Source organism: Cebus imitator, unplaced genomic scaffold (genome assembly GCF_001604975.1).
Source record: "Cebus imitator isolate Cc_AM_T3 unplaced genomic scaffold, Cebus_imitator-1.0 Scaffold4, whole genome shotgun sequence".
Lineage (NCBI taxonomy): Eukaryota > Metazoa > Chordata > Mammalia > Primates > Cebidae > Cebus > Cebus imitator.
Window position 1 is genome coordinate 5,742,591 of NW_016107319.1, and position 13,315 is coordinate 5,755,905.

At 38.3% G+C, this 13,315-nt stretch overlaps 1 protein-coding gene across 2 annotated transcripts in view; it reads left to right on the forward strand.

Annotated features, from left to right (window-relative positions):
- The first annotated feature begins 5,270 nt into the window (after positions 1 to 5,270).
- Positions 5,271 to 13,315, forward strand: part of SCOC (short coiled-coil protein) — a 48,351-nt gene continuing 40,306 nt past the window's right edge. The window contains exon 1 of one of the 2 annotated variants that reach the window (XM_017534222.2): positions 5,271 to 5,358. In XM_017534222.2, coding sequence (XP_017389711.1) covers positions 5,289 to 5,358 — 70 coding nt within the window. In that variant the 5' untranslated portion in view covers positions 5,271 to 5,288. The remainder of the gene's footprint in view (positions 5,359 to 13,315) is intronic. The other variant, XM_017534214.2, reaches the window with a different exon arrangement.

Below are 13,315 nucleotides of genomic sequence, written 5' to 3' on the forward strand. Positions count from 1 at the left end.
GCACCCGGCCACCCCAGAACTTATAATAACAAAAAAAAAAAAAAAAAAAAAAAGAAAATGAACATGTAGAGGTAAAAATACAATATGGATATTAATCAGATTGTGTATTTTAATGCCTATGTATTATAGAAGCTGCCATGTGGTGAGAGTGTGGGCTTGGGCCCTGGACTGCCTGGGCATGGATCCCAGCTCTGCCACTTCCTGGCTGTGGGTCATGAGCAAGCCATTTTTTCCTCATGTTTCTGTTTCCTTATAGAGTTGTTGTGAGGATAATGAGATGATAGAGGTAAAACACTGAGAACAGTCCTGAACAAAAAGTCATCACTCAATAAATACTAGCTATTGTTATTAGCTACATATAATGAAAATAAAGTTTTACCATCACATTCTTTCTTTGTAGCTAATGGGTTGAATTAATCCAATTTGCACTAATTTGTCAAAAATATCCAAATAGTTTCACATGAAATTGCTTCTAAAGAAAGAGAATCTTTTATATCAAAGAGGAATGCTTAGCAACTTCTTTAGATATGCCAGTTTCCCTCCAGGAGTCTCCTGATTGCATACACTCCAGATGTCATAATTGGTACTGAGAGCTCTTAGAGATATTTCCTTAGTTATTGTTCATAAAAAGCTCTGAGAAAGCCCATGGTAAATACTAGCTTGCAATGTTCTTCAATTATCAATATTGACATTTTGAGATCATGAAAAAGGGAGTGTGAGAATAATGATTAATTTACTTATTTTCCTCATTTTATGCTTTCTTCAATTCTGTAACCCTAACACCAATTAGCATGCACACACACAAACATACATATACATTTATATCTCACTGCCCACTTAAAAATAGGATTTATTATATACTCATATTGACCTTAGTATTTATACTTTTGATTCCTGTTTTAGGGATGATTGTTTTAATAATAAAGATACTCATTTAATAATAAAGATGCTCATTTAATAATAAAGGTACTCATAATAATAAAGATACTTCACCTCCTTTGATGCAGGTATATCCTGGCCCTCTTGATTCTGTGATATATGGCACACTAGTTTTCTGTGGAATTTGAAATTGTAGAGCAGTTACAATTTAAGATACTTATAAATAATGTATTCATTCATACTATGTAGAGACAGGCACACCATGGATAATTTTTTTCTCTGAATTATTATTTTTTAACCTTATTTTAAAGTCGGTATAAAATTCACATAGTATAAAGTTAGCCATTACAAAGTACACAGTTTAGTGGCATTTAGTATATTCCCAAAGTGATGCAACCACCACCTTTCACTAATTTCAAAAATTTTTTTATCACCCCAGAAAAACACCCCTCAGCCGTTAAGTAATCACTGCCCATTTTCTTCTCTCCGCCCCTGACAGTTATCAACCTGCTTTCTGTCTCTGTGGACTTGCCTATTCTGGAGATAGCATGTAAAAGGGATCATACAATATGTGGCCTTTGGGTCTGGCTTCCTTTATTTAGCATAATGTTTTTGAGGTTCATCTAAGTTTTAACATGTATCAGTACTTTGTTCTTATTTACTGCTGAATGATATTCCATTGACTTCATGTATCACAATTTATCCATTTCTCCATTGATGGGCATTTGGGTTGTTTCTACTTTTTGGCTACTATAAATAATGCTGCTATAAATATGCACAAGTTTCTGTGTGGACATATGTTCTAATTTCTCTTGGGTATATATGTATGAGTGCAATTGTTAGGTCATATGGTAACTCTATGTTTATCTTTTTTGAGGAACTGCCAAACTGTTTCCCACAGTGGCCACATCATTTTACACTCCCACCAGCAATATACAAAAGTTCCTATATTTCTCCATATCTTCATCAACACTTAGTTTTCATTTTGTTTTGTTTTTGCTTTAAATTAAAGCCATCCTAGTGGGTATAAAGTGCCATTTCATTGTGGTTTTGATTTGCATTTTCTTCATTATCAAAGATGTTGAATATCCTTTCATGTGCTTATTTGTGTATCTGCTTTAGAGAAATATGTATTTAAATTCCTTGTGCATTTAAAAAATTGTATTGTCTTTTTGTTCTTGAGTTCTAAGAGTTCTTTATATATGTTGGGTATTAAACCCTTTGCAGATATGTGATTTGCAAATATATTTTTTCCCATTCTGTACATTGTCTTTTCACATTCTTGATGTCTGTTGATGCCCCAAAGTTTTTAATTTTTATAAAGTCCAATGTATCTATTTTTTCTTTTGTTGCTTGTGCTTTTAGTGTCAATCTAAGAATCCTGTGGCAAATCGAAGTTGATCCTCAAATTCATAAGGAACTGCAAGGGACTCTAAATAGTATACAGAACAATATTGAATAAGAAAAATAAGGTTGGAGTACTAACACTTCCCCAAATTCAAAATTTACCACAAAGCTACAGTATTCAAAACAGTGTGGCACTGGCATAAAGGTAGATATATAGCCCACGGGACTAGAAATGAGATTCCAGAAATAAACTCAACCATATATGGCCAATTGACTTACAAGAAGAATACTAACACAATTAAATGTGGTGAAAATACAAATTTTCTTCAACAAATAGAGTTGGGACAACTGGATTTCCAAATGTGAAAGAATAAAGCTATATCCCTACCTCTCACTTCATATATAAAAATTAATGCAAAATAGATCAATGGCCTGAGTATAGAAGCGAAAACTATAAAACTAGTAGAAGAAAACAAAGAGCAAAATATTCACCGTGGATAATTTAAATCCACAGGCAAGTTTCTACCCTAGTTAAAAGTGGGCCTCTTTTCCATTATAACTATTGCTCAATGAATATGGGGATGGTAGCAATGCTGACTAACTTTAGTTTTCTTTCTTTTCATTCCCCCATCCATTAGGATAGACACTTCATAAGCAATATCCTTGAAGCATATCAGAAAGAAGGCAAAGAATCAAGGGCTTAGTAAATCCTAACAAAACATAAAGTTGGCCATAAGTAATAAAAATAAAACTAAATATATGAGTTAAACCAAATACACCCTTTGGTTTATAAATTCTTTTATTAAGTTGATTAACTCTTCTCTTCCATTCCCTCCCTCATGTGATAATTTTATTATGAGTAGATAATACAATGGTCAGGAGCACAGACCCTACAGAGGGCCTCACGTCCAATCTCAGCTCCACCTCTTACTTAGCTGCATGACATTTTGTTGTTTATTTAAACTCTCTACATGACTCAGCTCCCTCATGTTTTAAAATAGGAATAATATTACTGCCTACCTATAGGACTCTTGCCTAACACATAGTAGGCATTTTAAAAGTGTATGCTATTATTTCTAGGACTGACAGAAAATGGATCAGCCAAGAAAGGAATTTTTATGCTTCTTAAAATACTGGTACATGACTATACATAGAGTTGCTAGAAAAAGCAGCTCATGTGGTTGCCATGTGTCAGTGCCTTGTAGACCTCCAAATACAGGGAGTGTGACTGACCAAGGACCTCAGCTGCTGTACTCGGAAATCCATAACTACATTTGCACAGACAAATGTAGTTTGTACCAGCTACTCCCAGCCAGTAGCTAAGTGCTGCATGAAAACTAAGGGAGGCCATTTCTGGGAGATATGAGACTCTTCTTATGGTCAACTTTGGCTCAAGTATTCTTTGAGATCCTTGTCAAATTTCCTTTATTCTGAAAATCAAGCTGGACCTTCCATTCCACTTTGTCTTCACTCCAGGTCAGACTTGCATCATGGTCTAATGTCCATCCAACTTTTCTGCCTCCCTCCCTAGTTTATCTCATCCTTTTAATCCCATCTTGGTGTCTGATTCTTAGAGGACTTGAACTAATACAGTCTAGCATTCAAACTGCTCTTAGATATGACATCCTATTTTCAACCTTATCTCCCAACTCTTATTTACCTGTATCTTATATTCTTGGTTTCTGGATGTGCCCAATGCATTCCTGTCTCTGAGCTTTTGCCCATACTCCTTCACTGAGAAAGCACGCACTACCAGGCCATTTTTGCCTATTGAATCCCACTTTTCATTCATCATGCATCTCAAATGTCCCCTTCTCTAAGCCTTTCAGGATTCTGTCAGTTGTATATATTCTTTCCCTTCTGTAAACTTCCTAGATGCTTGTTTTTAAACTCTTTTATAAGCTTATTAATAGCAAATAAATAAACCTCTTACTTTGAACCTCCAAAGTACTCAGCTTGTATAGAATAAGCACTCAATATTTGCAGAATATAATTGAAAAATTAGGGGGAATTCTATTCTAGTGAAATTAATTTTTGACATTCAGGATTTCCAACAGCTCACATCCATTCTGCTTGATATAGTAACAATGAACTTGCCTGAATAAAGAAAAATCCTGTATATCAAAGGACTTAGTGCAGAATGTAGCATGTAGGAAGAATTTTAATATCTGCTTAAAATGCTTCATCAAATTTGGCTACTTTTTCCCTCAAAGGAGTGACTATTTGAAATTCTAAAATAGTTTTGCTTTGTTTGTTTATGAATGTCAACTAGGGCACCTGGATAAATAGTTGTAAAGAATACTTCCTCCTCAAACAAATGGTCCCTGCCTAAGGGCTAGAGAAGCCAATATCTCTTCTCTTGGGCTCAACTCCAGAAACAAAAAAGGGAGATCCTGTTGTTTCAATGAAATTTTACAGGAGGAGGTGTCTGAACAGTATTATGAGAGAGTACTGATGAGCTCAATACATAGAGAATCTTATTTTTTCATATATGCTTGATCATCCATATTTATCAAGTCCACATTATGTACCAGGCAGTTTCCATTTAATCCTTACAACAGGCTTATCCTCATATTACAGACAGAAAATTGAGGCTCTGAGAGGTTGTGACTTACCCCCCAGGTCATGCTCTGGTCATTGATAAATCCGTGAGAAATTTATCATGGGTATCCAAAAGATATGTTAATCATACAAAGTCAGTTTCTTCCCCCAACCTTATCCTTAACGGTATTTGGGCAATTCCCTTGCACAGTTCTGCCTAAAGAAACTTGACGGCAGGATTTGGCATCTAGCCAGGGTACAGCAGCTGCGCCAGCACAGCAGCCTCTGGTCAAGGGTTGTAAGTCTTTAACTTGGATCTCCTACCACTTCCGGTTAAGAATGCAACACTCAGATAAGAACTTCTCAGGTGGAAAGCAGTAAGAGGGTGGCTAGTGCAAGTATCAGATAGCACCTGCTTGGGCACTCACTGATTAATGATTTAACAAGGGCGGTCACATGGGACAACTGCTGCTTTTCTCTGCCCTCATTTTTCTTACTAACAGGTCTGAAAATTGAACAAGATGGACGGGTCTGGGAAAGAGGAGGAGGAAGACAGCACGTTCACCAACATTTCTCTTGCAGATGACATAGGTAAGAAAGAAATGGATGAATTCTCAAACATACAATGCAGCAACTGCTCAGTTTTTTAAAAATATAACTTTTATTATTTTCAGTATAATGATAAAACATGCTCATTGCAGAAAACTTGAAAAAAATATAGTTATAAAAACAGGTTTTAATTAAGAACTGTTTTTCATTTTCCTTTTAAATTAAGTAATAATTTTAAACTTCTTGTCATTATATAACATGTGCTTTTTAAAATAAATCAAATAAAAACATAAAATATTTATTTCCTAAGCATTCAGGAAACATGACCTCAAAGTTGCTACTAAAACAACCTATAATATCGCCATATTTTGTTCAATTATATTCAGTTTCTTTTCTGTCTTGTAAAATAATTGTTACCATTTCTGAAAAATTACTAGACTATGCTACAATTAGCTTTAAGGTTTATTGCAGAAAATGTCTGATATTTAAGGCCAAAGTTTGCTGAGTTCAACATGAGAGAAGGAATCAAGTAAGACAGCAGTTCTAAAATGCTGATGGAAAGGATAACTATGGTTCATTCAACATCTTGGAAAAAATAGAGTGCTGAACTCCACAATGTTAACTGGAAACACTTCAAACCTATAAGCACCCAAGTCCCTCTGTGTGTGTGTGTGTGTGTGTGTGTGTGTGGCGGTTGTTGTTTTCTATCCAAGTTCCTTTAGCACAATCATAGTATGAAGCCAGCAAGACTGCAGCTAAGCCATGGGGGTTACTGATTTTGATTAACAGAGAGCAAGGACATGAATATTTAACATCAATTGCTCTTTCATACAGGCACGCTTCTCCACTTTCTCCCTAAATGCTTAGATTCAAAAAGCGTCTTTCTAAAGTGCAGCCAGACAATTAACACAAACCACCAGCCAGAGCTAAGCTTCCCTCCTGGCACTGCATAAACATACTGGGGTCTTTCAAAATCAAAGAGGAGTATTTTCAGTCTTTATAAGGGGAGGAAAGGTACAAGGTGCTGGACTGTTGAAGAAATGGGATACTGCTGTCCTTAACATACTCCCACCAGGGTGTTTTAGAAAACAGACAGAGCTGCAGAAGGCAGTGAAGGAAACAAAGACAGAGGGAAACCCATGTTTCTTAGCTTCGGGAGGCAAGATGAGCGTGTGCATGAGGAGCCCTGTATGCTGTGGGAGGATGCAGTTCATATAGAGAGCTTGCTTGCTTGAAATTCTTGCTCAGCCCAGAATTTTTTCTGCATTATAATGTGGGCTGAGCCTGAAAGTGGGGACTGTTGGTGGTGCCGGGCCTTTTAACAGCGACCCTCTCATGCACCCCATCACACCCCTTCAACTCTCCCCTCCATGTCTCCCATCTTCTGCCACCCTCACACTTCCAGTGGAGGAAAGAGCAAGAGGGCAGGGAATTTAAGTGTCCAGTCCACTGTTGGCAGCGGTTTTGAGAGGCGCTCCAAAGGAGCTGCTTGCTAATGGAGCCTGGGAGTGGGCATGGGTGCTGAAGAAGTAGGAAAGAGTGAGTAATGCCCTCTGGTTGGTGGTGAGAGTGCTGACAACCACACGAGAGGACCAACGTCTCATTGCTCCCAATTGCCACCATCTCCTCTTTTGTTAGACCGGGTCACAAAATCTCGGTGCACAAAAGGTGTTTGGAGCTGGTCCAGCATAATAACCAGTGGTGGACTCGGAAACTAGTACTAATTTCTGCCATTTCCATATTTCAAAATGGCAAATGGAAATTGTTCATGTATTTGTGATAAAAATGTGCCAGTTAACCAAAACACCAAGTTTTTTTGGCTTTTGGAGACAATTTTATTCATTTGACATGGTAACACTGGTTAGCCCTTGTCAATAAAATGTTCTTGGGCTTTGATAACTAAAAACAGGGAAACAAATTATTATTTAAAAAATGGAGCTTATAGAGGCCAGGCGCAGTGGCTCAAGCCTGTAATCCCAGCACTTTGGGAGGCTGAGGTGGGTGGATCACGAGGTCAAGAGATCGAGACCATCCTGGTCAACATGGTGAAACCCCGTCTCTACTAAAAATACAAAAAATTAGCTGGGCATGGTGGCGCGTGCCTGTAATCCCAGCTACGCAGGAGGCTGAGGCAGGAGAATTGCCTGAACCTAGGAGGCGGAGGTTGCGGTGAGCCGAGATCGCGCCATTGCCCTCCAGCCTGGGTAACAAGAGTGAAACTCTGTCTCAAAAAAAAAAATGGAGCTTGTTTAGCAGACATCTTTCATTCAAATTGTGGAATCCTTGTAAGAGTAAAGCATTAAAAAGGTATTGCTTATATTAAAAGAGAGTTTAGTCCAATTTCTTACTTTCTTTTTATAATACACACACATGCATACATATGTGTACACATACATATGTACATATACATATATATGTAAAAGCGGCCCAGAGAGGCTAAGTGCCTTGCCCAAGAGTACAAAGCCAATTAGAGGCAGAACCAGACAAAGGAATGATATCTCAAACTCCTATGTTCAATGAATTTGTAGGGTCAATATTAAATGCAATGCTTTCAGTACATTTACTGGATTTCAGACACAATGCTACGTCCTTTTAACATTTAATTTTTACAACATCATTGTGATATTATGGTCCTATTTAACAGACGATAAAACTGTAGCTCATATTTTTTTAGTAACTTGCTCAAGGCCTCTCCAGGAAGTGATAGAGCCAAAATCCCAATCCGAGTCTCTCATGGTTGTAGACATTCCATCTGAGCACCCTTCTCATTTTACAGTTTCTGCATGGATGTTAAGTGGTGGTGGCTATGTTTGTTCATGTTGGGCTTTTTGGTAGTTTGTTGGAGTTGGATGCCAGAGAAAGCCTTGCACCTTTTAGTGAACTCTAAAAACTGTAAGGATTATAGGCCTTAATGGGTTGGTCTTGGTGATTATCCAGAAAGACGTTGGCTACTGGATGATAGCTGAGTGTGGTATTGGAAGCTGCTGGATATGGAGGCTGTCACACAAGGACTGCTTATTTCTAATTCTGAAGAGACAGGCCTCGAGTTCCCGGCACTGATCCCGGTGCTTAGACGCATCACTGCCTCCTTTCACTCCCACATTGCTTCCCTCTTATATTGCTGCTTTTCTTACTCAGAGGAAGGCTAGAGAAAGGAAGAGGAAGTTTTTAATCAGCTCTTGAAAAGGTTTGTTTGGGGAGAGAATTGAAGGCATTGAACTTTCATTTACTTTGAATTTATTTATTTAAGTAATTCTACTTCCTGGTAGTATGGAGCAGTGAGAACTGGCAATGCCAGCAGTAACTCAAATCACAAACCAGTTGTGCTTCATAAATTTATTTGTACTTCATAAATTTATTTGTATGTTAGTTATATGGATTTCAGAACAAATATCCCTAAAGACACAACGTTAGGAATGATAGGATTCCAGACCAGTTCATGCTGTCTAACTCGTGGCTCCCAAACTGTGTGCCAAGGTGCTCCAGGCACTACAGCAAACTCACAGGGGTTCCATGAGGGCATCTCAACCTCTCTCAGACACTGAGGGGACTACTGGTGGGTGGTCATTCATTGTTTCACACTACATTGAGCTACGTATTTTTCAGTGACATCATTTCTTTCAATGCTAGGTTTTGTGTGATTGCCATGATATAAAGCAAGTTCTGTATGAAAGTCAACAGTAGAGCAGATAATGAGGGTGGCAGTTTGAGAAGGCTAGAGAAGTTATGCAGTGCCCAACACATATACACATCCCATAAGTAAGTAAGTGTGTTTCTTTAAGAATGAAATAAAATGTATCTTCTTTCAATTTGGGTATAGTAATTTTTTAAATGGCTACTAAGTTTTTAGGGCCTAACAAAATAAGATGTTTGGATCTAAATACTTAATACATGAAATTGTTTGGTATTTCTCTTGCCTTTGGAGCACTGTGAAAGAATTACTGAGACTAAGGGCACCATAAACCAAGATAGTTTAGGAATTTCTGGTCTAAACTGTACTGTAGCTGAACTGGCCCCACTTCTGGGACCTCACAGGTGGGAGTCACACAGTGCAGGACAAAAGACATTAGATGCATTGATCTCTCCTTCCTTCCTATGCTTCCACTCCCCTGGCTTTGATGCCACTGCATGGCTCAGGTTCCTCTTCAGCCTCTTTCATCTTAGGTTCTTTGGGGAACCTGTGTCCTCCAGCGTTTCCCCAAGACACTGTCCTTGGCTACTGTTCTCTCTCTGGACACACTCTCTGGATGATCCTATCTACTCCTAGCTCCATTCTTACTGCCTGTTGCTATATCCCAGTGACTCTAAAACAGAAGTTCCAAATTCAAACACCTTTAGGGCCAGGCAATGTGTATGTGAAAAAGAGGCAATGGTATGTCATCATTTTTTTCACTACTTTTCTAAAACAAGCTTTTGACATTTCAATTCTGTTTTTAGTTTATTAAGTTTTTTATCATGCATCTTTTACATATACCAGACATTGCTCTTATACTATGGTTTATTTCACAATGGCATCTCAAGGTTAATTATTTCAAGGACATGCTTTGTTTACATATTAAATTTATGGGAACATTCTTCATTTCTCGCCATTTTCCTTAGAAGACACAGTCCTCTTGGACTAGATTTTATTTTCAATTTTTTATTTATTAAATACAAATAGAAATTGTATATGTTTATGATGTACAAAATTATATATATATATATATGTGTATATATATATATGTGTCTGTATATATATATATGTATGTGTGGAATGGCTAAATCAAGCTAATGAACATATAATTTGCCTCACATAGCAATCATTTTTTTAGTGGTGAAAACATTTAAAATCTACTCTCTTTGAAATGTGTAAGTATATAATACATTGTTATTAACTATAGTTACCACAATGTACAAAAGATCTCTTAAATTTATTCTTCTTGTCTAATTGAAATTTTGTATCCTTTGGCCAACATCTCCTCAATATCCTCACCCTCCAACTTCTGATAATCATCATTGTAATTCTCTGCTTCTGTGGGTTTGACATTTTTTGATTCCACATAGAAGTGAGATTACATAGTATTTGTCTTTCCGTGCCTGGCTAACATAATGTCTTCCAGGTTTACCCATGTTTTTACAAATGGCAAGACATTTTCTTCTTTTTTAAGGCTGAATTATCCCACCAGATATATATATATATATATATATATATATATATATATTTTCTTTATCTATTCATCTATCGACAGGCATTTAGGTTGCTTCCATATCTTGGCTATTGTGAATTATGCTGCAACGATATGAGCATGCAGATGTCTTTTCAACATTCTAAGTCCTTTAGGTATATACCCAGTAGTGGGACTGCTGGATCATATGGTAGTTCTAGTTTTAATTTTTTGAGGAACCTCCCACTGGTTTTCTATAGTAGCTGTACTAATGTACATTCCCACCAACAGTGTGCAAAGATTCCCTTTCCTCCACATCCTGGCCAACTCTTGTTATCTTTCATCTTTTTGATAACAGCCATCCTAACAGTTGGGAGGTGTTACCTCATTGTGGTTTTAATTTGCATTTCTCTGATGATTAGTGGTATCAAGCTTGTTTTCATATACCTATTGGCCACTTGTATGTCTTCTTTTGAGAAACATCTATTCAGGTTCATTACTCATTTTTAAATTGGGATATTTGTTTTCTTGCATTTTCCACTTTTGAATGACGTAAGAAAATAACACAGTTTACTTTCCTCTTAACTCTACAGTAAAAAAGCAACAGAGCAATTGTGTTTATAAAATGACAACCAACACTGAGCCTTGTGTCCAGCCAGGAGGGTTGAGGGTTGAGGCTCCTTGGAGAGCAGGTGCCCTGCTCAAAAGGCAGAGCTGCTGTCTGCTTCTGGTTCACTATTGTCATGGAGGGACAGAAATGCAAATGAGTGGAAACTTTAAGAGACACTGAATAGTTCAATTTTTTGCACAATTTCCTGATTTTTCCATGTTTTTCACTTAATCCTAATTTTAAAAACAATAACACAGAGATCCAAACAAAGCACATCTGCAGGATAGATGTGACTGCAGAAGAAACTATTTTCAGACTTCTGTTCTTGAATCTTTATCACTTGTCTTCAACTCTCTCCTGAGTTTGTAATTCATAATCCAATTGCTTGCCAGACACCTAGATATCTCCCAGGTGTCAAATAAACTCATCCTCTCCCCCTAGTCTATTCCTACTCCCATATTCATAATTTTAATTAATGGCCGCACCATCCATCCAGTTATAAAAGCTAGAAATCCATATGTCATTCCTTCTTTCTCACAATTTGATCAATCACTGATTCTTGTTTACTTGACCTTGGAAATGTTTCTCAAATAAATCTGGCCTTCTCCATCCCTTCCATCACCTCCCTCACCAGGTCCTTATTATCCCCAACACAAACCACAGCACCCACCTCCTAGTGGTTTATCTTATTTCAAACTTTATCCCTTCAAATCTACCCTCCACATTGGTCACATCACTACCTCTGCCTGTAGAGAACAATCAATGCTTCACAGCCCCTGAAGGATGAAGTCTGAGACACTTAACATAGCATCGAAGGTCTCTCTTTTCCTGGCTCTCCATATCTTTTCAGTGTCATTTCCTGCCACACAATTTGAGCTCAGTAGGAGACAATGTTCCGTCCACACAGTGCCTCATTCATGCCTCTGGATGCTGTGCTGCTTCTCACTTTGTCTGGAATAACACTACCCACCTTTCTCTTTGCCTGGTCAATTCCTACTCATCCTTTCAGACCCCATTCAGGCAATGCCTCCTCCAGGAAGCTTTCCCTGATCCTCCCAGGCTGTGTCAGATTTCCATTTTCCTTTCTGAGAACCCCTAACTTACCTCTATCTGCATTTTTTTTCATAGTTTATGAACAGACTATTCAACAGACTGCAAGCTTCTAAAACACAGCCTGGGTTTTCAAATATCAGTACAGTATTCCCAGCACCCAGCACAAATCAAATGGCTTAACATGTTTTGATTAAAGAATTCTGGCTGAATTTGTGTATGTTGGGATAAGTGCCAGTTTAGGCAGGCCAGCCCATAGCTGAGAGTTGACTCCTAGGGCAGGCTTTCCTAAACGGTCTCTACTTGTTAGACCTTATTTTCTATCCACACTTCTGGGTAAGTTTAGTTCTGTCTTCAGAACACATTTATTGAGTACCTACTCTCATATGCCAGGTAGTAGGCGGGACCTGGCTATCTGAAGAATTGGCACAGGGGAGTGTGGCAGGAAGGGTTTGAACTATGAAGTCAGAAATGCCTGGATTTGAATCTGTTAGAGTTTGTGCAAGCTATTTACTATTCTTTAGGCTGCAAAATGATCTAAGTCTCAGGATTGTTTTGAAGATTAAATGAAATAATAAAGGAGGTTTCTTGAACTAGCCTGGCGTAGAGTGAGTACTTGGTACACTTTCCTTCCTCTGCTGCCCACTTCGAGGAGCTCACACACAAGTTTCTTAAAAGGCTCTGAGATTTGGGCCAGGCACAGTGGCCCATGCTTGTAATCCCAGCACTTTGGAAGGCTGAGGCCAGTGGATTGCCTGAGGGTAGGAGTTCAAAACTATCCTGGCCAACATGGTGAAACCCCGTGCCTATTAAAAAAAAAAAATAGCCGGGCTTGGTGGTGGCAGACGCCTGTAATCCCAGCTACTTGGGAGGCTTGGGAGGCTGAGGCAGGAGAATAGCTTGAATCTGGGAGGCAGAGATTGCCAAGATTACGCCATTGCACTCTAGCCTGGGCAACAAGGGCGAGACTTTGTCTCAAAAAAAAAAAAAAGGCTCTGAGATTTGGCCACCTCAGTTCTCATAGTAACGGCAGCGTCTTGTGGACGTGGTGCTGGGACTGCCTGTTGGCGTCCTCCTGATAAGCAAGGGGAGGTGGATATGAACGAACTTGTTACACAAGAGCACGATTCTTTTCTGATGAATATAATGAAGCCACTCTTTTCCCTCTTCATGCCGGCCTTCACTGCCTCCCTGA